The sequence below is a fragment of the Eptatretus burgeri genome, chromosome 10 (assembly GCF_056783735.1).
Source record: "Eptatretus burgeri isolate ZD-2024b chromosome 10, Ebu_testis_v1, whole genome shotgun sequence".
NCBI lineage: Eukaryota > Metazoa > Chordata > Myxini > Myxiniformes > Myxinidae > Eptatretus > Eptatretus burgeri.
The window spans coordinates 54,373,670-54,399,729 of NC_140970.1; the positions used below are offsets into that span (position 1 = coordinate 54,373,670).

The 26,060-nt window shown below is 40.1% G+C and overlaps 1 protein-coding gene and 1 long non-coding RNA gene across 2 annotated transcripts in view; one reads left to right on the forward strand and one right to left on the reverse strand.

Annotated features, from left to right (window-relative positions):
• LOC147018600 (BAI1-associated protein 3-like) overlaps positions 1-26,060 on the forward strand; it is a 315,606-nt gene that overhangs the window by 131,653 nt on the left and 157,893 nt on the right. The window contains 2 exon segments of the mRNA XM_085898430.1: positions 22,572-22,698; positions 24,826-24,969. Coding sequence (XP_085754556.1) covers positions 22,572-22,698; positions 24,826-24,969 — 271 coding nt within the window.
• LOC147018601 (uncharacterized) overlaps positions 1-26,060 on the reverse strand; it is an 89,150-nt gene that overhangs the window by 46,103 nt on the left and 16,987 nt on the right. The window lies entirely within an intron of this gene.

Consider the following 26,060-nt stretch of genomic DNA (forward strand, 5'->3'; position numbering starts at 1 on the left):
ATTAAACACAGAGTCAAAAGCCGATAAACAATGTATATTCTGTGATTATCTTCTAATTAATGATAAAAAACATAAAAAGGAAAATAATTCTTTTAGATTTACACCAAAAATGAATTACTTTACAAGATTGATTCGAGAAATGAATGTAAAGTATGTGGGTGATAACACACCTTTCCTTACAAGGGAAGAAACTGAATGTATTAGAGAAATGTTCAAAGGATTTGTTGTTATATATTATTCATGGGTGTGATTTTCAGGGAAATATCAACACAAGATATTCCATAAATAAAATAATGGATTATCTTGAAATTAAACCTGAACTTAGGATAAAATATAGAGTTTCTAAAAAAGCCAATAATAAATTAAATAACCTGTTTTCCAAATATATAAATGAATGATTTTTTTAACCATTTGGGAAAATAAGATAAAAATTTAACAACCATAAAAATCTCCCAAATTCATTAAGATGCCTCATAGTTGGTTCAAGTGGATGTGGAAAAACCTGCTTACTTTTAAAGATGCTCTTTACTCCCAACTTTTTAGATTATGATAATTTAATAATTTTTACAAAGTCGAGTTTTCAACCAGAGTATCAACTACTCTCACAAGGTTTTAATGCTGGTCTTCAAAAAGAAGATATAATCGGTTTATTTAAACTTCAAAAAAACCTAAATGATGATAACATTGAAGATATAATGCAACTATTTTGTGACACACACACACACACACACACACACACACACACACACACACACACACACACACACACACACACACACACAAGCATTTAAAGGCCATTTTCTCCGCTAAAGCAGGGGTTAGCCTTGCGGGCCCCATGACAATCTTCTCCACTTTACCCTGTTTTCTGCATCTCCCCTTCTTAATCCCCTTGCCCACATTTCCTCTTCCACCACATTTAGCCAAGTTTTTCTCGGTCTTCCCCATCCTCTACTTCCGACTACACTCATTTCCAACATTCCTCTCACCCAGTCACTTTCATCCTTCCTCAACACATGACCCAACCATCTCAACCTGTTTCTCTTCACAACCTCCATCACAGACTCTATTCCCATCATCTTCCGCAAGTCATCATTTGTCTTTCTCTCTCTCAACGATACTCCACACATCCACCGAACCATTCGCATTTCCACCCTTTCCAGCCTTTGTTGCTGCTCCATGTTCAGTACCCATGTCTCACTCCCATAAATAATCATACTCCTCACACATGTAGCATACACCTTTCCCTTCAGCTTCAATGACACTCCCTCTTCGTCAGCACGCCACTCAGTTCCCGAAACTTCTTCCATGCACATCTCACTCTAGCAACTGTCGAAGAGTCTGATCCACCTTCTCCATTCAGCATGTCTCCGAGATAGCAAAATGTTTTCACCCCTTCCAGCTTCACACCATCTCCAAGATCCAACTCAACAATTCCTTCATCTGCTGCTCCCTCGATGCACACCTTACACTTGAATGTAGCTGCCACACTGGTTAATGACCCTCTCACCCCACCACATTTTCGATGAACCCATTCAGCACACATTGTACACTGAATGGAGTTCACTCCGACACCCTTCCTGCACACAGCACACGGCCACTTCCCAGTCCTTTCCACCTCACCACATGCTTTACCACTTGCCATCACCTTCGTCTTTCCGATATTCACCTTCAAACCTTTTGCCTCCATACATTCCTTCCACTTGTTCATCTTCTCCTTCAGTCCATCCATACTCTCTGCAATCAACACCAGATCATCTGCATACAGCAGCTCCCACGGTAAACCCTCCTTTACCCTCCGAGCCAGCACCTCCATCACAACTACAAATAGAAATGGACTTAGTACCGACCCCTGGTGCACTCCTACCCTCACCTCAAACTCACCACTGTTCCCATCCTTCGTCCTTACAGCTGTGCGCGCTCTCTCGTGCATGGCCATCACTACTCTGATCAACCATTCCTCCACTCCTAACTTCCTCAATGCCCATGTCATAACTTCACGTGGAACCCTGTCAAATGCTTTCTCCAGATCAACAAACCCAAAAAACAACTTCTTCCTCTTCTCTATGTACTTCTCCTGCACTGCCTTACAATAAAAATTGCATCTGTCGTTCCTCTTCCTGGCATAAATCCAAACTGCATTTCGTCAATCTTTACCTTCTTCCTTATCCTCTTCTCCAACACCCTTTCCAATACCTTCATTCCATGCTCCAATAACTTTATTGCTCTATAGGAGCCACAGTCCAGAGGGTCACCTTTCCCCTTGTACAGAGGGACGAGGGTACTCAGTTCCCAATCCACTGGAATGCGGCCTTGTTTCACCACCAGATTACAGATCTCTGTCATTCTCTTCACACCCCAACTTCCCGCTGCCTTCAACATATCTCCCACAACTCCCGTCGGCCCTCCTGCTTTTCTACTCTTCATTGCTCTTATAGCTTCCTCAAGTTCCTTCTCAGTTATCTTCTCTGCTGGTCCTAAAACCGGGTTACTCTCGACGTTGCTATCCCATTCATTTTCTACATTCAACAGCCTTTCCATATATCTCTTCCATCTTCCTTTAATTCCATCTGAGTCCGCAACAATTTGTCCCACTTCATCCTTCAAGCAACTCACCCCCGTCACATCAAATCTCTCTCTCGCTATCTGCTTTGCAATCCTGAATACCGCTCTCTTACCCTCCTCCGAATCCAAGCGTTCTCCGAACATTTTCCTATGTGCCTCCTGTGCCTTTGCAACCTCTTTCTTTGCAGCCTTCTTGGCTTCCTTATAACTTTCATGTGCTGCCTCTTCTTCCACCGTATCCTTTGCCTTTTGCCATTCCTTGAACTTCTTCCTCTTCTCTTCAATCGTCTTTCCAACTTCATCACCCCACCACCATGTTTCCGAGTGCCTCGGTGGTCCTTTTGTCCATCTACATACCTCAGCAACGGCTCCCAATAGACTTTGACATCCAACCACTTTCAAGCTCAACCACATCATCTTCAACCATGCTCAGCCTCTCTCTTAATGCTTCCTTCACTGTCGCCTCTTCCAACCTCCACACTTTCATCCTCGGTTGGTACTTCACCCGCCGAATTCTCCGCGCACCTTTCACCCTTATATCGCAGACAACCAGGTGGTGCTGCGAAACAGTCTCCTCCCATGGGATCACCTTTGTGTCCTGGAGGTTTCCCCTATCACGCCGACGCACCATCAGATAGTCAATGGTTGTCGTCAACCCACCTGACGTGTATGTAATAAGCTTATTATCCGCTTTCTGGAATTGAGTATTACAGATCAACAAATCAGCTCCATCAGCAAACTCCAAGATCCTTTCACCTTCTCCATTTCTCACACCATATCCATAACCCCCATGGACTCCCTCAAAACCATCTGGACTCCTTCCCAGATGTCCATTCAAGTCTCCTCCAACCACAACAACTTCCTCATCTTTCATATTTTCCATCAACTTCTCCATCGCACACCAGAACATGTTCTTCCCTTCATCGCTTCAATCGACCTGCGGGGCATATCCCGAGATGACGTTCACCAAGAGATTTTCGATCACAATTCTCACCATCATCAACCTTTCACTCACTCTAGTCACACTCACTACACTGTCTACAAACTTCTCAGAAAACATGACACCAACACCATGCACGCCTTCCGGGCACCCTTGCCACATAAACTTGTACTTCTGCCCCTGCCTTCCCTTCACCATTCTCACAACACTTCCCTTCCACCGTGTCTCCTGCACACAACATATGTCCACTCTTCTTCTGACCAATGTTTCAACCACTTTTCCAGATCTCCCTGTCATTGTCCCTTCATTCCATGTACCAAACCTCAGAAACCGATCTCCACGTGGGGCATCAGACGATTGGTCATCATAAATGGAAAAATTTCCTCCCTTGCAAAGAGATGATACACAGAGATACACAGAGATGTAAAATGAAATCAAAACCGATAACTTGTATTCTTAGTGATAATACGGATGATATACCGTCTCCCCAAGATTTGGATATATCTAAAAAGAACCTCGTTATCTTTGATGATTGTGTTAATGAGAGAAACCAAACGGTAATAGACAGTTACTACACAAGAGGGAGACATTCTTCTTGTAATTGTATTTATCTTAGTCAATCGTACTTTCAACTTCCTCGTCGTTCCATCAGAAACAATGCTAATACTTTTATTTTATTCAAGTTAAATTCAATAGATATAAACAATTTTTGGAAAGACAATTGTTCAACATTATGTAGTAAAAAGGAATTTGGGGATTACATGAAGCACACGACTGAAAAATAAAAATATATTGTTGTGAAACAAGATGAGATACTAAATGATATTTTTCAAGAAATAAATGGATGTGAAAGAAAGAGCAAGAAGATTTAGGGAACATCAAGATTTGGTTTCAAAAGTTGTAAAACAAAAGGAAGACATAAAGAAGAAACACAGACAAAAACTAACGGTTGAAGAAGCATTTGAAAGAAAACAAGAGAAATTTTTTAAACCACTTTTAAAAACTTCCCAAGAAAAAATGATAGATGTTTCCACAGTTCCCACAATAAAATATACTCCGAGAAAGCTCCAAATGTTAAAAGATTTCAGTCAAATGACGGAGGAAGAATTAGAGCATATAGGAGAATTTGAATATGATGATGAAGGATTATTTCAACAACTGGAAGAGATGAATCGACCCCCTGATTATATTGTGAATGCTCTTCAAAACAATGAATATTCAGCGGATTCAAAAACCAAAGCAGGGCTCATTCCAACAGAACAATCAGCAATATTTCATCTTGTTCAAGAAAAGGTATTGATATTTAATGATGAATTAAGGTTCTTGAGTTCTGCTCAACCCCCTATCAAACTAACTCCGAGATTAATGTTTCTTCTCACAAAAGATGGAAGACAAGGTTCAACTGTGAGGGATGAATCAAAGTATATTGATAAACCATTGGATGTGAGAAATAATGATGATAAAGTATACATTGATCTGCTGAACTCTGTTGATTATAGGGTTATTCTTTCTGGTAAAAGTAGGAAGAATGAGAAGGAGAAACACATTATTCAGGCTTTAAGTATTCTTGGTTCAGGTGTTAGTTTTCTTCCAAATGACCCATCACAATTAGTTAATAGACTTATTGTTGTGAGGCAGTAAGAAGGCTGGAAATAACAATTGTTTTAATGAAGCATCAGCCATTTTAGACCAGTTGATGAACATGAAAATAATTAATAAATATCAATATAAAGACATTTTATCTCATATTAAATAAGATGAGAAGCACAATCCTAAGTTTCAATTTCACAACAAGCGACCACACATCTTCATTCCCATACCCACTACAACTTGACACAACAAAAGAATATGAGGCATATTTATTGTCCATGGAAACTTATAATACCTTATTTAATATAACTGAGAAAAATGACAAGTTTAGTTATAATCCGGGAAGTGGATACAAAACGATAACAGTCTCACCCGGAGCATATGAGATTTCTCAAATATCTTCCGAAATTGCTTGTCTTATGAAAGAACAGGGTGATGAACCAAAAAATATTGTTATAGACATTCAAAAACATACTTCAAAATCAACGATTAAACTTAAAAATAACTACAAGGTTGATTTCACAATTGATAATTCATTTAGAGAGTTATTGGGTTTCTCCTCAAAAAAGATTGACACTAATGGGACGTTTTACAGTGATAATGTCATTCAAATATCCTCAGGAATAAATTCGGTATTAATTCACTGTGATGTGATTGATGGTGCTTATAATGATGGAGTAAAAACAAATACAATATTTTCATTCAGTGCATACTCAACCCCAATTGGTTATAAATTCAAAATGGAACCCAAAAATTTGGTTTATCTCCTTGTGTCAGGAAAAACCATACACAGAGTAAATTTTAGGATAACCGACCAAGATAATTGTATGATTTATTTTAATGGAGAAGTTATATCCATTAGAATTCACCTACGTGAAGTTTTCCAATAAATAAATACGATGGTTATTGTGAGGAATCACGAGTTGGGAAAATATAAAATAATTACAGGGGATGGGATGTTCCTTTCCCCATACTACAAGGGCGAAGGTATGTATCTTGATAGAGGATACTATAAACCTAAGAGACAAAGGGGTGTCGGACATCAATTTAGAGGAGATGGGATAATTGATACTCTCATGGGTATCGGTTCAACTATTCTTAAACATAAAGACCGAATTGGTTCAACTGCTTCTGCTGTGGGAAATGTAGCAGGTGCTATAAAGAGTATAAAAGATGCCCAAAAGGAATCTCGTAAATTTCAAGCAATAAAAGAAATTAAAAAAGGCAAAACTCAGTTGTCTCCCCAAGAATGACAGAAAATAATTTGAATACTTGGATCAGGGTTTCAAAAGTTTTAACATCTTTTTTCCTAAATAAATACAAGTATGGAAGCAATTGATAGTATCTATGATTTGGATGATACGATTTTCATCTCAAACTCCACTAAAAAAGAAGATTACTTCAAGGTAAATGCAACAACTGGAACAGACTGGAATGCAAATGGTACAAAAAGTTTTGAAATAAATAATCAACAAACCAATTTGAATCTATCCAAAAGTTTCTTGTTGTGTAAATTTAAATTCACTAAGGCTGGGAATAACACAAACGCTACACTCGTAAATGATTTCTTCTGGAAAATGTTTGATAGTGTTCGTTTGTCCATTGGAACACAAGAAGTTGAAGCGGTTGATTATGTCTCTGTTGTATCTGAAATGATGAAATTTACACTATATACATTCAGTGATAGAATGGGAAAGGGGGCTGTCGAAGTTTTTATTCCTGATATGTCAACGGGAACAACCACAGACCCTGGATATACTCAAAGGAAAGGAACGTATACTGATGATACAAAAGCAGTTAATAGTTTTACTGTGGCAGTTCCTCTTAAAGGTATATTTGGATTTTGTGATCATGATAAAGTTCTGCATGGTCTTAAAATTAGATTTCAACGACAAAAGAATAATAATGAAAATAGATTACTTTTTGGTGTTGGGAGTGCTTTTGGTGAGCAGAATAAACTTGTAATTGATGAAATGAGTTGGTATATTAGTGAATATACTCCTAATCTTAAAACAGAAGAGATGTTGAACAGAAGAGTTAACTCAAAGAAACCACTCAGTGTATCATACCTCAAAAGAAGATGTCAACATGTTAAACTAAACCAAACCACTTACACGTGGAATTTGGGTGTTCTGGAAGGAAAGCCATGATATCTGTGGATTATTTTTAAAAAGCCAGAGGGTGATACTGCGACTGATAAGAATAATGCATTGAGTGATAATGCGAAGGTGAAACAACTTTATGTTTCTCTAGATGGAACATTTTACCCATGAGATAGATTGGAAATTAATTGGGAAAAAAATGATTTTGCTGAAGCATACAAGTCTTACCAAAAGGTGTGTGAAAGCAATGGAAATAACCTATTTTGGATATGACAGTATTTTAAAGTTTGTATACAATCTATGCGTTTGAGCTGAGTGCTCAAAAGGAAACTATAAAGTCTAATCGAGTGGATACTTCCCTATACATTGAAAGAGGAGAGAGTGAAGAAGTTGATGCATATTGTTTGCTTTTGGAAGAAACAGAATTACAGATTAATACAGATAATGGTGTTATGATTCGTCTCACATAATTTTTTGTTAAATAAATGAGTGGCAAAGTACCAACTGGGGTATATGTTAATCAAATCAATCTTCATAAACTATCATCTTGTGTTCAAAATCAAAAGCCTTGTACGATTAACGTTAATACAATTCAGAGCAAAGGAGCAGTAAGAATTGTTTTGCTCACAAGAGAACAGGTTAAAATCTTGAACGATACTGGCTCACTTAAAATTTATATGACAAAACCAATGTTGAAAAAATATTCAACAAGAGAGACGAGTGGAGGATTTCTCCCATTTCTAATTCCTTTATTTGCTGGTTTAAGTGCGGTTGGAGCATTGACGGGTGGTATTTCAACAGCGGTGAAAACTGCCAACGAAAGGAAGGCTCAACTCCGGGCTCAAAAAGAATTGGAAAGACATGACAAAGAGTTGGAGAAACAAATTAGTGGAAGTGGTGTAATTGTAGATTTTGCTGAAAAACTTGAAGGTCTGCCTGATAAAGCGAGATTGTTAGTTTGAGATATGCTTTCTTATATTGCACAAGCAGGTGTAAAATTAACTAAAAGGGGTAATGGATTATATCTTTCTCTTGGATTAATGGATTATATCTTATCAAACATTTCAAGTCCAAGAATTAAATTCCATGTGTTGTGGTCAATTCTGTCTATATGTGTTATTTCAACTCAACAAAAATAATATTTTTTATGACATTATTTTTAATCTAATATAAATGAATTATGTTGGGAAAGATGGTTCTATCTTTGGTGTATCCCAAGAACTGGATATTGATTTATCAAATTATTACACAAAGGCACAGGCTGAACGACATAAATATAATATAACCAAAAATATTAATATGAAAAATGCCTATCAATTAAAAAATTATCCAAGCCCAACTGACGCGAATGACTTGGTGAGATTAAGCGATTTATCACAATATATATCCTTAAATAAACGGCCGTGTATTCCAAAGATACAGAAGTGTTGATTTTATCTCCAGGTCATACAGAATTCACAGTTCGAATTAAAATAAATTTTTATAAAGAAGGGCGTATCGTTTGCATGAGAATAGAACAATGGGGGTATGATATGAATTATTTAAGGTATAATTCATCATTTAAAATTGACCTTGAAGACCTGGAACAATTAAATCAGTCTCGTAAGGAAGAATCTTATCCACTTGGTATAGAGAATGAGTTTTGTGGAGCCACGATTAGTAAACAACAAATAAAAGAATTTAATAAGGGTAAATATAATAATGGTTTTGCCCGAGTTTATATCATGAAAACAGAAAAAAACAGGATTATATATCATAAGTAAGGAAATACAAAATAATTTCACTATGGGAAGATGGGGAGGTGTTTCGTGTCATAATATTATTCTAACATATATTTCTAATATATCAATGACGGCAAGAAGGCTGCAAGAAAATTATTATTTCTGTGTCCAAGCATACCTTCAAGAAAAGGGTATTCGATATTTTAATAAATATGTTCTTCAACATAAGAATGAGGTATTTTCAATAAAAGATTGGCATTATGCTGATGTTGATAAACCGACAACTTTAGATTTAATTAGAATGTTAAATAATGAAAAAAAATTATAAAGTTAAGAAAACGTAAGGCTCTTTTAGAAATTCAAAAGAAATTTTATTGGTTTCCTGTTGTAAAAAAAATATTTTGGATACAGGAATTATAAGAAATCCTGATGAATATGTGTATGATATTCTATGGGGTGTAAGCGATTCAAGGATAGTAAGGGACGAGGAAGTTGAAGAGTGAGAAGAGGAGGAGAAGGAGGAGAGGGAGAAGAAAGAGAAAGAGGAAAGGGAGAAGAAAGAGAAGGAGGAGAGAGAGAAGAGAGAGAAGGAGGAGAGGAAGAAAAGAGTGTGACTGAATAAATATGAAAATATGGAAACCAGTGAGATTAGAAAAAGATTGGTGGTATTACAGAAAAGAACTCAACCCACCGAAGAGGAAAACAAAGAATTGACAAGTCTATTAGCAGTATTTTGGACAAGACCGTTTACATCGTTTTCATGGAGAGGATATTGATGTTGATTAAAGTTTTTTACTTTTTTCTTAAATAAATGGAGGAGAGAGTGAAGGCATTTCTAATGATTCTTTATGTTTTAAAAATGAAGATTCAAATGTGCATGTTGGAAACTAAAAAGGATTTTGCACTCTGTCGGAATTTTTCTCAAAAATAAATGTTATTGTCTCAAATGTAAAAAGAAAACTAACACTAAAATATCTCGTATTTTAAAAGTAAAAATCACAGGGTTATACAAAAAGGTATATGTTCGGTGTGTGGTTCAAAAAAAAAAAAATCAATTTATCTCCAAACACAAACTCGGAGGAGATATACAAAAGTTTTTTTATCAGGAAGTAAATTTACAACTACTGGAATACCGGGGGAATTACATCGACCAGGGTATTCTTTCTGTGGTCCAGGCACAAACTTGGATAAAAGATTAGATGAGACAGACAATCCAAAATCATGGAGTAAACCCATCAATAGGGTTGATGAAGTGTGCATGAGGCACGATATTGATTATGGGAATACCACAACGTTGGAAGAAAAGCATGAAGCCGATAGAGAAATGTTGTATAATTTGTCTCTGATACAAAATCCAACCTTGAGAGAAAAAGTTGATCGGTTCATCGTGAAGAAGATGATCAGTGCTAAATTGAAACTTGGACTTGGAAATTCAAAAAAACTTATAGGCTCTAATGATGTCATTAAGATTGAAGAGCAATTTGCTGATGAATTACATGAACAAATATTCACAAAGTTTCAGAGAAGGAAGGTTTATTCCAAGGAAGTAGATTATATCTGGTCCGCTGATTTGATTGAACTCAATAATGATAAGGGGTACAAGTATGTTTTAACCGTTATTGATTTGAGGAGTAGATACACATGGGTTGTCCCTTTAAAAAACAAAACAGGTAATACTCTTATGTTCACCTTTCAACAGATGTTTAATAAAAGTAAGAGAAAACCAAAAAAATTGTGGACTGATGAGGGTAGAGAGCTTTATAACAAGACATTTATGAATTTTCTAAAAAATAACAGTATTACATTATACAGTACCTTTCATGAAGGGAAGGCCGTTGTTGTTGAACGTTTTAATCGTACCTTAAAAGAGAGACTATATAAAAAATTCACACAACTCGGTTCACAACAATGGTCAACTTTTATTCAGCATATTGTGGATAAGTATAATGACACGATTCACACGTCAACAAATATGAAACCATCAGAAACATTTACAAAATTAAAATATGAAAAAGAGATTAATGTCAGAAAACCTAAGTTCAAAGTTGGTTATATCGTAAGAATATATAGGTGGAAATCTCATTTTGAAAAAGGTTATATTTAACGATGGACGAACGAACTTTTTAAAATTGTTTATGTTATAGATACGGTTCCTTGGACTTATAAGATATATGATTTGGAAGGGGAAGAGATTTTAGTTTCATTTTATTCACAGGAATTACAAAAGACAAAACTAAGCAAATAATACCCATGGGAGCAATGGGTTGTCCCTTCACTCCCTCTACTATACACCTTTGTGGACACTAGAGGGTCAAGTCCGAGGTGTATAACAGTATATAATGTGTGTCAAGGGGGGACGTTCTTACATCTGTGAACCCCAAACACAGAATCCTCAACTGAATCGTCAAGGCTTAACTTTTGTTTGTTGATGTGTGTGTGTGTGTGTGTGTGTGTATGCCTGTGTGTGTGTCTGTGTGTGTGTCTGTGTGTGTGTCTGTGTGTGTGCGTGCGTGCGTGCGTGCGTGCGTGCGTGCGTGCGTGCGTGCGTGCGTGTGTGTGTGTGTGCATTTGTGTGCAAGGGGAGCAATGGGTTGGCGCTTCACTCCCTCTTCCTATCCACCGTTGTGGACACTCCAGGGCCAAATCCGAGGTGTATAACAGTATATAATGTGTGTGCAATGGGTTGGCGCTTCACTCCCTCCTACTATACACCGTTGTGGACACTCGAGGGCCAAGTCCGAGGTGTATCTACTATATAAATGGCAGTCCTTCTGTCTGTCTGTCTGTGTGTCTGTTTGTTTGTAACCAATAAGCTCCTAGACCAGTGAACCGATCTTTATGAAACTTTACACATATATAGAACTAACATTCAGCTCCAGGATGCGCTCAGTGGCTCTCCATTAAAAAAAAAAATAGTATATATATTTTAAAAAAAAAAATTCCCATTAAAAAAAAAGCCTTTCGAATAGTGCGCCGGCATAATAATCGTAACAAAAGGATTCATGGTTAAAAACGCTAGGGTTTTTTGAAAAACAAAATATTCGTATTTGTTGACTTTTTAAACATACACATTCTCCTTCTGTTATTTGAATTATTGAACTGCATGCGCACGGCAACAGCTAACTGCTGCTAGATCTGCTCATGAAAGAGCCAGGCAAGCAGAGTCAGCTGCAGAGAGAGAGAGAGAGAGAGAGAGAGAGAGAGAGAGAGAGAGAGAGAGAGAGAGAGAGAGAGAGAGAGAGAGAGAGAGAGAGAGAGAGAGAGAGAGAGAGAGAGAGTGTGCGAGTCGTCTTCCTGCTGATATATCTGCTCATAAACGAGCCAGGCAAGCAGAGTCGGCTGCAGCGAGAGAGCATCGCCTAACTGCAAATAGAGCATCACACCAACGGGCGAGAGAAGCACAAAACTCACGTTCCAGCTTTCTAGGTCCGGGTTTTGGCAGGACATCAAGGACAGTTTCCACTTCTGCTTGAAACATTGAGTGGCTCAAGGCCGCCTTCAACTATGACCTCTCTGAGGATTACGGCAGCATGAGGAATGAGGAAAGCCTTCCTTCCATAAATCTGAGGAATAAAAGAAGCCTTCCTAATTTTCTCCATACAACTAATGCCTCAGTCTAACTCGCGTGAGGAAAATAGGGCAAATTTCCTGGGTATTACCGGGTACTTCAGCTAGTAACAGTATATATTGTGTCAAGGGGGACGTTCTTAGATCTGTGAACCCCAAACACAGAATCCTCAACTGAATAGTCAAGGCTTAACTTTGTTTGTTGGTGTGTGTGTGTGTGTGTGTGTGTGTGTGTGTGTGTGTGTGTGTGTGTGTGTGTGTGTGTGTGTGTGTGTGTGTGTGTGTGTGTGTGTGTGTGTGTGTGTGTCCCAACCCTCACATTCAAAATCTCAACCCCAACTCGATCCTCGCCCAACACAATGTCTTTTTCAAAATGAGATTTCCACCTATATATATTTTTTACGTTTTTTTTTTCTCTTCTTCCAATTCTGTCTTTTAAGGCTTTCAAGTTTGATGACGTAGAAAGGGGGAGTAAGCCTGCACTTTCTTCCCAGAACTAACAATATATTTTTTGTTTTTTCCTCTTCTTCCAATTCTGTCTTTTAAAGCTTTCAGGTTTGATGACGTAGAAAGGGGAGTTAGCCTGCACTTTCTTCCCAGAACTTTCTTGATCTTGCTCCCATCAAGTACCATCCGACAAAGAACTACATTGATAGGTTTAGATCCCAAAGAGTGATAGCATTTCAAGTCTCCAAAGTAAACCCAACTTTCCAAGTCTTCAAGGTATAACCACATTCCTGTTGAATTTCCAAGATATGTATCACATTGTGAGTTATCAAGCCAGAACCCACATTTCAAGTCTCCAAAATAAAACCAACTTACAAAGTCTCGAAGGGATAACTCATTTCCTGATTTTTTTTTCAAAATTTGTGAGTCTCCAAGGTAGGTCCCATATTTAGAACCATCTTGGCAGAACCCTTTTCCTGAGTCTCCAAGGTAGTTATTTAAACCATCAAGGCAGAACTCACTTACTGATTTTTTTCAAAATTTGTGAGTCTCCAAGGTAAAACTTATATTCTGGCTCATCAAGGTATAACTCGTTATGTGGGTATTGTCTTGATAACTCGCAATGAGTACTATTGCTGTAAAACTCTTTTTCAGGATTTTGCTGGTCTCCAAGGTATAACTCTTTGATTGGGTCATCAAGGACGAGCTCGTTCTGTGGGTCTTGGTCGCTCATAAGGTCTTCAACCAAACCAACAATTTCGTCCCAAGTTGTGGCAAAAGCAGTATTTTCATATTGTATTTCAGATACAATTTCCTGTGAGAGAAAATAAGAATGTATTAATTAAGTTATTTAATTATTAAATGAGTCGATGCTTAAAAGGAACTGAAAATAGGAAAATATAAATCTTACCTCAACAGATAAGAGGTTTGAATCCAGTTCATCAACTTGAAGGTTTATTTCCATACAAATATTCGAACTGCAAGCAAGCTCATCCCACTCAAGGACAGTACAGCACTCCATTGTCCAATTATTTTTTTAAATGGAGTCTGGGTTGAACCTTTTATAGAGAAAGACTGGTGGGGGTGGTTTCCTTTGGAAATTCCCTGGGCAAGCCCAGGCAAGCCTTCGTTCGGAAAATTTTCAAAACCATAACATTATGGAATTTCCTCGTGATTTCTTTGAGTCAGAGATGAACTGGAAATGATGTAAGAGCAGGCGGGGCTTAGTAAAAGTGGGTGGGGCTTAGGAAAAGTGCGTGTGGCTTTGGAAAATATCTCACGAAAAGTGGGCGGGGCTTATTAAAAGTGGGTGTGGCTTATGCAAAAAATAATCTGAGGCTCAAGAGGTGGTCAGATGAGATCAATGAGAGAAGTTTATCATTTCATCACGACACGAAAGGGGTATCTTGAAAAATATAAAGATTCAAATGTTTTGTTTTTAAATATTTAAGATGGGGATTATTGTGCAAAGAAAATTAAACTATTGAAGGAATTTGAGAATGAACAAATCTTTATAGGTTCAATGAGTGAGCTAAACAATATGCATTGGTTATTTGAAAAAGAGTGTCCTTAGGCTTACATGTTTTTTTTTTTTTTTTTTTGTATACCTTGGTCGAGGCTCGTATGAGAGCTAACACACAACTCACATCAAGGAGGCATGAGACAAGAGGGGCGGGAGTGGAAGGGACAAAACAGTGGGGAACAGACACATTAGGTGAACTGTGGAAGGGAGAGGGATGGGGATGGGATGGGGAACATGGCGAAGAGAAGATGGACGTTTCAGGGACTTTCAGGAAGGAAAGCAGGAGAAATGAAGGAAGTGGGCTTGGGTGGATTATCGGGGGTAGAAAAGATCAAGGATTTGGATGGGGGAAGATAAGAGGTGGTGGTGAACAGCTGTTTTGAAAGCCTGGAGGGAAGAATGGGAAAGAATACAGTGAGGAAGTTTATTCCAAAGGCGGGAAAAAAGAGGAATGAAAGAGTGAAGATGAGCAGTGATTCGTGATTTTGGTAGTTTTACCAGAAGGGGGTTGTTGGCGGACCTTGAGCGCCCTGTGGAAATGTGGTGGGGACAAATCGCAGAGAGAGCAGGGGGGGCAAGGCTGGAGAGGAGTCGGTAGAAAACAGAAAGACCACCGACCAACCTGCGGTGATTGAGTGAGAGGCCCAAAGACTCAGCTTCATTGCGGGAGATGCCGATGATCTTAAATGCCCTGGTTTCGACAGCGTGAAGCCGAGAAAGGTGGGAGGCAGGAGCACCAGCCCAGAGGGGAGAGCAGTACTCCATCAGGCTACGGACAAAAGCTTTGTAAGTGGTCAGGAGCTCAAGAGGGCCGAGGAAGGACTTAGCACGACGGAGGATTCCCAGTCGGCGACTGGCTTTTGAGGCGAGGTTGGAAATGTGACTTTACCAGGAAAGGTCATGGCAGATAGTGAGACCTAGAAGCTTGAAAGAAAAGACTTCTTCCAGAGGATTGTTGAGAAAGTGGATGGGGGGGTTTTGTAAACGGTCCTTTCGAAGAGACATAGTGAGAGTGTGAGATTTGTCTGGATTGAAAGACATGTTCCACGTGTTGGACCCGTTTGTGATTTTATCCAGATCTGCAGTGAGCGAAGAAGCTGCTGCTTGCCGGTCTGAGGGATGACAGATGGTACGGCAGAGGGTGGAGTCGTTGGCAAAGAGAAATAGAGGATTTTCCAGAGAGTCCGAGAGATCATTGATGAAAACCAGAAAAAGAACAGGGCCCAGAACGCTACCTTGAGGAACTCCAGCCTGCACAGGAAGAGGGGATGAAAGAACTCCATTTAGGGCCACACGTTGACTGCGACAGGAGAGGAAGTCTGCGAGCCATGAGTGGAGATGGCCTTGAATACCATGGGAAGAGAATTTGGTGAGTAGGGCAGGGTGTCAGACTGTGTCAAAAGCACGTGATATGTCCAGGGATACGGCTCGGATTCCCTGTCTGGCATTGAGGACCTCCATCCATTGATGAGAGAGCAGAAGCAGCATATCCAGGGTAGAGTGACCTGATCTGAAACCAAATTGATGATTGGAAATCAAGCCATTGGAGAAGAGGAAGGATTTCATGTCTGAAGCGATGATGGATTCCATCACCTTGCTGATGATTGGGAGAAGGCTGATTGGTCTGTAGTTACAGGGATCTGTTTTTGCACCTTTTTTATGGAGGGCAGTGATGTTAGCAGATTTCCAAGCAGATGGCAGATGACCTTGGGCAAATGAGAGGGTGATTAGAACAGAGAGAGGGTGAGCAAGAGCAGAAGAGCAGGCTTTGAGGACACGTGGGCTGATGCCGTCTGGACCAGTTGCAGAATCTGACTCGAGGTTTGAAAGCAAGCTCTCCACCTTGTCAGGAGAAAAGGATACAGAGTCCAGGGACAGTTGGGTGCGACTGGGTAAAGTGGGTAGAGATAGTGATGGGTTTAGGACACAAGATTTAGCTGCAAACACCGAGTTTAGACATTCAGCTTTATCACGTGTGGAATCAGCAGTGCGGCCATTTGAGGTAAGGGAGGGGATGGAGGGGGACCATACACCAGAAACAGATTTGATTAAACGCCACCAGGATTTTGAGGAGGGAGAGAGGTTTGAGAGTTCAGACTTGAGATGAGAAAGATGTTGTTTTCTGGCTCTCCTGAGGGTAGATACACACTTGTTCCGAGCTTTGTGGAAAGAACTGAGATTGCCCTCAGTTGGGTTTGCTTTCCATGAGGCAAAGGCAAGTTGTTTCAGGACAACTGCCTCGCCACATGCTTCAGTAAATCAAGGGCGGGAGGAAGGGTAAGACAACTGAACACGAGAGGGGATAAATCTGTGCATGAGGGAGAGCAAGTTTGTTTGAAAGAATTCCCAGGATGAGTTGATGTTTGAGAAAGTAGTGATAGGAGACCAGTCTGTAAGTTTGATGGCTGCTCGGAGACCCTGCCAGTCGGCTTGAGTGAAATGCCAGACTCGACGGCGGTGAGGTGGTTCTCTGATAACAGCCAGAGAGATGTCCACTTTGACAAGGACGTGGTCAGAAGAACCAATTGGAGCGAAGGAAGAGCAGCAGATATTGTCAGGGAAATTTGTCAAAATCAGATCCAGAAGAGATGGAGTACCATTGGTTGAGATCCGGGTCGGGAAGTTGACCGATTGAGTCAGTCCCAATGAGTCGCAGAAAGCTTTTGCTGAGGTGCCATGGCAGGTGAGAGAGGTACCCACACGTAGCCAGCTGGCGTGATGACAATTGAAGTCACCACATAAGAGGAAGAGAGAGTTTGGATGAGAAGATAGAAGATGGTCCATGTTTTCGGATAGTGAGGTGTAGATGGAGTCATCACTGTTCGGTGGATGGTACAGTACACATATAAACATGAGGTGGGAGTGGAGGGGAAGCCGAAGCCAGAGGTATTCCTGGGGGTGTGGGGGAGTGAGAGCAGTGCATGGAGAGTGAGGAATAGAGTCTTTGATGAAGAGAGCAACACCTCCACCAGGACGAGGCTCAGGTCTGTCATACCGTAAGAGGGAGTAACCAGGGAGAGATACTTGGGAGTCAGACACGTCTTGGGAGAGGAAAGTTTCTGTTAGGCAGATAATGTCTGGTTTGTCAGTGGCAACCTGTATGGAAAGATCTGAAAGGTTTGAGCGAAGGCCCCGGATATTTGAGGTCCACACTTTTAATGAAGAGGAAGGGGAGGAGGCTTTGGGTGCAGGAGGTGGAGGGGGAGGGGGAGGGTAGGACAAGGAATGAGGGGGGCAGGTAAGGAGGGTTGCTGAAGGAGTGTGGGGTATTGCAGAATAGCGAGGGGAGGGGGCCGAATGAGGAGGAGAAAAGGTTCTGTGGTGCTGGGGGAGAGGGGCGACAAGAGACAAGGAAGAAGGCAGTTGAGGATTTGAGGAGGTGGAGTGAAGAGATGGAGGTGAGAGGGCAGTGGAGGGAGGTAGGTTGGTGGATGAGAGGGGGGGCAACTTTGAGAAGGAAGAGTGAGGGGGATGAAAGGTGGGAGAAAGGTGAGGGGGAATTTTTGAGAGAGGTGAGAGGGAAGCTTGGAGGGAGAAGAGTGGGATGGTTGCTTTGAGAGTGAGAGTGAGGGGGGTGAGTTGGCACTGAAGTTGGTAAAAAAGAATGGTTGATGGAAAGCGAGCATCCATGGCAAACTGTGGTTTTTAAAAGTTTTAGGTCAGAGATGCGATTTAACACAATTCTTGATGGATGCAATGAAGGCGAATTCAGAGCATGGAGAGAAGAAGCGCTGTAATAGTTGGAATTTTTAGGCAAGGAATGAAGGAGAGGTCGAAATGAGAGCAGTCTGTTAAAATAGCAGAAGAGTAGTGCATTGTGAAACAGTAAAGAGTACCACATGTGTGAGAGAGGAAGATGAAGCATTATAAGATCGTTTTTGTTGTTAAAAATAATGTATGAGAGAGTTCAACAGATTAGGTCATGGAAGTGTAAAAAAAAAAATCGAGGAAGAAGACGAGGAGGAAGTTAAGAGGAAGAAGAAGAAGCAGAATCAGGAGAAGGTGAGCATGTTGTTGTTGTTGTAGGGTTTTTTTTTTTTTTTTTTGAGATAAGAAAGAGATAAGTTGGGAGAATGGGGGATGTTTGGAAAGTGGGGAGGATCAAAATTGAAGGTAATGGGGAGGATAGAAATTGAAGGTATTGGGGAGAAAAAACAAACAAACAAACAAAAAAAACGATCGAACACCGAGTGGAACCGGTAGGCCTCAAGCCTAGGCCTAGGCCTCAAGCACCAGGTAAGAACGTCGACAAAAATACTCACAAAATAGCACGATTTTTGAAACAAAACCGAACTAGCAACACACAGTAACATGTAAGTGAGAAAATTAAACAGTTAAAACGGGACAAATAACAACCGGAAACTTAGCTTTGAGAACGTCAGCAGGGAGCCCTGAAGGAGACCTCTTGCTGCTCCAAAACCGGAACCGCAATATGTTTCAGATATTTCTTCAGAATCACCTTGAACAAATCACTTTACTACTTTGCTACTTGAACAAATCTTTATCTTGTTGCATTGGTTATTTGAATAGAGTGCCCCAAGGTTAAAAGGGGAGACAAATAAATATACCTTGGGCTAAAAAGGGGATTTATTTTTTAGGGAAAAAAAAAAATGAATCGCTGAAAATCCCCCATTCACTTACATGGGGAAAAGTGAGCCAGAATCGGTATACTCACCCTACTTACATGTTTAATTGGAAACCTGTTAAATGTTTTCCGGCAAATATTGATTTGTAAAACATCTTTAAAATTGTTTTCATCAAAAACTAGAACGGGCACTCAGTTGAGTGCATACCTTCACCAACGCTACATTTCCCCCCCCCCCCCACCCATAAACCATTGATTGTGAGGGTATTTAATCCCATACCACATCTGCCATCTCATATGTGTTATGATGGCTTAAAAACATTAAATTTCCTGTGTCATATCGTATATCACAAGATTGGGCATTGAATTCACAACATTTTGCATTGGTTGCATGCAAATTGGATAAAAATCGACCGCACTATGGCAAAATGACGATTTTGACCTTTTCATGACCTCGACCTTGACCTTTGTACTCTTAATTTTGTAATTGGTATTAGAGTGTGGGGAACAGAACAGTCAACATTTTGGTGTTGGTTTCATGCAAATCGGATAAGAATTGACCGTGTTATGACTAAAACCACACATTTTGCAATGTCGTGACCCACCCTGACCTTTGACTCCCAACCGCTAATAAGGGTTATTACGTCATTGTGTCATGTTTGTGTCATGTGTCATGTTATTATTACGTCATTGTGTCATGTCACATATCACAAGATGTGGCATTGAATTCTGAACATTTTGGCATTAGTTGCATGCAAATTGGATACAAATTGACTGCGCTATGGTAAAAAGACGATTTTGACCTTTTCATGACCTTGACCTTGACCTTTGACCCGATCGCTCCCAAAATCTAATCAAATGGTCCTCGGATAATAACCAATCATCCCGCCAAATTTGCTGCGATTTAGTTCAATACTTTTGGAGTTATACGAATAACAAACAAACAAACACACATATTCACAAATAAATAAATACACAGCGATCAAAACATAACCTTCGCAACAAATTTTGTGAAGGTAAACATCACACTCAAATACATCCTTTCTCTAATATAAATGTCTTTTCTTTCCGGCAAATGCATGTTTCTACTCGCAGGCTTGCCTGAGAGCATATTTCTGAGTCTTCTCTCCATGGTAACCCAATAAAGAACTGATCAGGACTGTCCCAAGAATGACTCAAGAATCAGGACAAGATCAAGACTGTCTTCCATCCCCTTACTCATCAATGATTGTTGGCATGATTACACCCTTAATAATGTTGGCATGTTTTTTTTTCAATCTCATTTTCCTTCCAGGTCTTCAAGACAGCTGTTTCACCACCATCCCAGATCATCCCCAATCCAAAACCATTATATTGTCTGCACTCGTTAAACCACCCCACCTGCAACATCCCAAATCTTGCTTCTGCATCCATTTTATCCACCCTATGCATTCTTCCCTACAGTTCAATCCCTTGTTTTTTCCGTTTCTGTTTATTTTGTCCCTCGGCCCTGTTGTTGGCATTGTCATGGTGGACAACTTAAAAAAAACAATGATCACAATTCATAATGGATAACCATAATTTGTATAAATTTGAGAGTTGATCTACATTGATGGAAAAATAAGGACATTGGAATTTCTCAACCGAATGTTAAGAGGTCTGCTAAACGCTGTGGGAAAGAAGGTGAAGCAACGTTCTAAGCGCAAATCCTTCCTCAAATCAACTCTTTGTTTTCTGTCCCACAACGGTAAGCATGTACCTCTCAACATTTTGTTGAGACACCTCATTGCACTTGAAGTATGGAGATGCCAATGATTTTTAAGATCATTGGAATCTCCTGCAATGAAGTTGAGTCTATGGGCCTATCACTTTGCCATCACCAACAGGTCGGTGGTCTCTTTGTCTTCTTCCACCTCATTTCTGGTCTTGTACCCTCTGCCCTTTCCATACTTTGTCACACCCCCCTCCCTCCCACACCAAGGTTTCTGCAGGTTGAATGCAGTCCACCAGTAATCCCCTTCTGGTGAAGCTCCCAAAATCCAGAATTGCTGCTCACCTCCACTCATTTGTTCCTCTTTTTACCTCCACTCATTTGTTTCTGTTGTGGAACCAACTTCCACATTTTTTTTTCAATCTCATTTTTCTTCCAGGTCTTCAAGACAGCTGTTTCACCACCATCTCAGGTCATCCCTAATCCAAAACCATGACTTTTTCTACACTTGTTAAACCACACCACCTCCAACACCCAACACCGTATAAAAGGAGTTGCCAGTCTTGGTTAATTTGTAAGTGATGTCATTACTTTAATTGTCTAAAGTTTACAATAAGTTCGGTGAATGTTCATTTTAAAAGGAAGAAATGCTGGTTTGACACCTGATATTCCAAGGTGTCACATGTTTCTTGCCTTTGTCGAAATGCACTTTGGTAATATAATCATGGCAACCTCTGAATCCAAATTAGTCTGAGACTGGTACATTGCATTAAATGCACCCGTAAGTTATGATAACTACCATGTACTTTGGAAGTGTATTAAAGGGGAGACTTTGATCTGGTGAGTTGCTACAACCTCCAACACACTGCTTATGTATTTAAATGGCTAAAGCTGCATGAACAGGAATTCTTAATATTATAAGGAGCGACCAGTTACTTATTTTGCATTTTTGACCCAGCTGAGGGGACACTTGCAAAGGGGCTGGGATGGGACTTACAACAAAAAAAACAATCATAATTTTGTGATTAGTAGAAAATATTCTTTAAATGATTATCCCAACACTAAAAGAATAAGAAAAACATATAACAGGGGGTGGGGGTGGGGGGCAGTATTGTAATCGGCTCTGTCTGTCTGTCCGTTCATCACACTATCTCCTAAACAGTTGTGCAAAGATTCACCAAACTTGGTATTTGTGATTACCACATAGTAAAAAGGTGTGATAGCAGTATCACTTTTGGCCCTGCCCCCTTGGGCCCTGGGGTGGGGTCAAAAGGTCAAATATAAAAAAATGCATTTATGGACACGTTTTAAAACATTTTTCATGAATTTTCTTTATGTAATGAACATTGGGGAATGCATGAAAGATGTAACTTTTTTTATTTATTTGACCCCCTGGTTTGTGCCCCAGATAGTGGGGACTTTGCGTCACAGGGGTCAAAACAGATAAAAAAATTTTATACTCAAAATTTGATATCGGGTCATTCCTGGTGGAACTTTTTGCCATTTTGTAACTTTTCTTTGGGTGGGAAGTGTGGCGATTTGTGATGGTGTGCCGTCGACCTCGCTATAGTTTTTCATTTATGTTCTTGTACATATATGACCTCTCAAAACATTAATTGCAGCCAATACTATATCAATAATCCTTTCACAAAACATAGACCATTTTATCCTATTTTGGGATTATTACCAGTACCATATAATCCTCTCCGTATCATTTCTGTACAGCTACAATAGTATTATAACCAGTCCTTCCTCACAAGAACCTATTGGTCTACTAGCCCAGTGGTTGGATCGACATGACATCCAAGTGAACACAATGTTTCACTTTTCTTTCACTGTATGCAGCCAAGCACCATCTGAACAAGCCTTGTCTGGTTTCCATTGCGACTTTGAACCTCTGCTCACACATTGGTGCTTTCGAGCCTTCCATCGCACGCAAGAATGGATAAACAAAGCAGTTGAGATCGACACAGTAAGATTTGAGTGTTTTTGATGGAGAATAATTGTATACAAGTCCGACAGATCATGCGATGTCGTGCATTTTCCTTTGAGCTGTCTAGTCTGAGTTAATTTCCTGATCCAACTGTAAACTGTCAGAGTGTAGCTTTGCAGCAGGTGTTGCATCGCAAAGTTATGTTGGGTATTCCTTTTTGACTATTGCTGGGAGTCAAAATTCCTTATTTGACTATTGCTGGGAATTCAAAGCCAAACTACTTGCTGTGATTCTTGCCATGAGACTTTGGAAGCACTGAACCTGTCTGGGGACAGACGAGCAGGGATTGAAAGAGTGAGAGTGAATTGTATGTGAACAAGTGTTTCGTTTGGTGCGATAGTAATACTTATCGAACAGAGAACAAAGCTTTAATCTGCATCTTTCTCACTCTGTCAACCCACTGATGGTGCATCTCCTCTACAATTAAGTACTACTATGATTTATCCTAGCCACAATTAATCTGACTTTGTGATGATGTGATGTTGACCAGAAAAGGTTTTAATGGTCAGGCCTGGCATCACCTGTATCTAACTTGAAAAAGCATTTGGATACGGCCAGGGTGCCTGCAATAACTCACCGACTCTTTGCAAAACACAGTGGGATATTTTACGTCCACCAGCTACTGTGAGCAGACCTGGCTTAACTTCCGTCTGTGGGTTGGCACACACATTGATGCATTGCTCTGCCTGCGAATCACCAATCCAAAAGTTGGTCCTACGTGTTTACTGACTAATAATGATGTACGGGACAATGAAAATTGCAAATTACAGAAAACAAAATGGAGCCATTTCAAAGCAAAAGACTATAATATAAACTGACCGGTTACTTAATTACCCTGCACACGCAAAGCTGAAAAGCAAGGTTATGCAATTGGATTATGTTCGTCTGTCTGTCTGATCAGTTTATGATCAAGGAACAACTTAGTTAAATAGATTGTTATATCTTGGACATGAATCGGAATGTGAAGGGGAAGACACATTTGGCGTTTTACCATATGTACTTTGGCTTTCAATTTGTCCCGATTTGGCGTTTTACCATATGTACTTTGGCTTTCAATTTGTCCCGATCGCACATATGCAGATCTGTCTGTCTGTCTGGCAGGCAAACAAAATTGAAAATCATTCCAAACAGAAAAAGTTACTGTTTTTGAGGACATCATAAAGGACACAAACAACAGGCACAAAGAACCAATGTAACATGTGCTAACAGCTGCGAGCTGTTATATAGCTGTATAGCTGTTAACAGCTGTATCGCTGCGAGCTAACAGCGTGAGGTCGGGTCGGGAGTCGGTAGATAGGGTCGTGCAATAGACACTGGTTAAAACGGTGGTAAAACCCAGAATTAATTAACTTATACATCTTTCAACATCTTTAAACCTTTATTTAAATTGAATTATCTCCTTGTATACTGAAGAACACAAATCGCCTTCATAATATTTCCAAGAACCATGTTATACATTGATATATATCTTGAGAGGGCGTGGCACATGAGAAGGTCAGGGTGAAGAAGGTGCCGATTGATGCTGCGTTTGATGGTGATCAATAAGGCCTCTATCTCCTAAACTGCGACTCAACATCATCTTATCACAGTGTATAAGAGTGGGTTTTTTTGTAGATATAGTTGAGGCTCGTAGAAGAGTTAGTCCTATGAAATATATAATGTTGACCAGAGAACGTTTTACACTGAATGGACAAAAATAACAGTAAAGAGGGGAGTAACACCAACAGCAGAATTGAAGGCCAAGATAGAGACAGACTTGGACAAACAATTGGTGTGGGGAGGAATGGTATGGGTATGCATGGAGTGGTTCAGGATGGATACAGAAGGATGCACGAGATGGACACAGAAGGAAACTCTCAAGGGAAAACGGGAAATTTGGAAGGATGTATTGGGGTACGAGTTAACGACTGTAAAAAAAGTGATCCATATAAGACTGCTTCAGTCAGGCTAAACTTCACATTTTTTAAAATGATCTTGAAAACCATTATTTCCTTTAAATTGAAGTATTACACTTTGAACGCTGCATCTGGTACTGTGTTCTATGAACTCTCTAGTTATGCTTTGCCATTGTTACTAAACACTGCTCTTCTTATTCAACTCCCACAGCTAAGAGAAATTGATGAAATGGTTTCACACAGCTGTTCTTCGGTTGATGTTACCAACTGCCTTCGAGAGTTTGCATCATTTAGCAAAGATTTGGACTGGCCGGAGCCAGAAACTGCATGCGGCTGTCTTTTACGCATCCTCAATGTACGTTTGACCTGCAAGGCACAATCTTGATATGACAAAAAAAAATTGTTAAGTAATTTATTCATAACGAGGTACATGAGCAATGGTGCTTACACAATTTTAGAAGAGAGGGTTCTTTGTGATTCTCGATAAGCTTTTGTGTTCTGATTGGAAGTGGAAAACTGCTAAGCTGAAAGTGTTTGTAGTTCATTAACATTCATTAATTGACCCACCTGAATCATTAATGTTATTCATTAATTCATCCATTAATCCACCTGAATTCATTAACATGCAGCACATAAAAGGAGTTGCCAGTCTTGGTTAATTTGTAAGTGATGTCTACTTTAATTGTCTAAAGTTTACAATAAGTACGGTGAATGTTCATTTTAAAAGGAAGAAATGCTGGTTTGATAAAGGGGGCTGTGGGTCCCCTTAATGGAGGGGGAGGGGTGGAGGGATAGGGGTGGGATGAAAAGGGAGGAGAGAGAGAGAGAGAGAGAGAGAGAGAGAGAGAGAGAGAGAGAGATAGAGAGAGAGAGAGAGAGAGAGAGAGAGAGAGAGACAGAGAGAGAGAGATAGATAGATAGATAGATAGATAGATAGATATATATATATGGAGAGGGATAGGGGTGGGATGGAGAGGGGTGGGAGAGTGAGAATTGTGGGAGAGAGAAGGTGAGAGAGGGAGAGGGAGAGGGGAGAGAGAGATGGGAGGGGGTTAGAGAGGGAAGGGGAGAGTGACGAGAGGGGGGTGGTTTCAGGCAGATGTGAGATGTGACGTCCAGTTTAATGGCACATACATTGATGAATCGCCCTGTCTGTGAAAAACAATAGGATGACAGTTTATAGCTGGGTCAGGATTCTAACCCAGGAAAGACAGCTTAGAGCGAGCGTGCATACCTCTTGGCTATCCTGCCGTGATATTGTTGTGGGCCGGGGTTCGGTGGCGATAAACACCCACGAGGTGGAGCAGTGGAGTCATCTCCCAACGAACACCCAGAATTTAGGTCGTGACTCTCGGACAACTCTGAAACGTCATGGGTCACTTAGAGGACAGTGGTTGCCAATATTTCGACGGCGTGAGGTCGGGTCCACTTGTCTAATTCCAATTT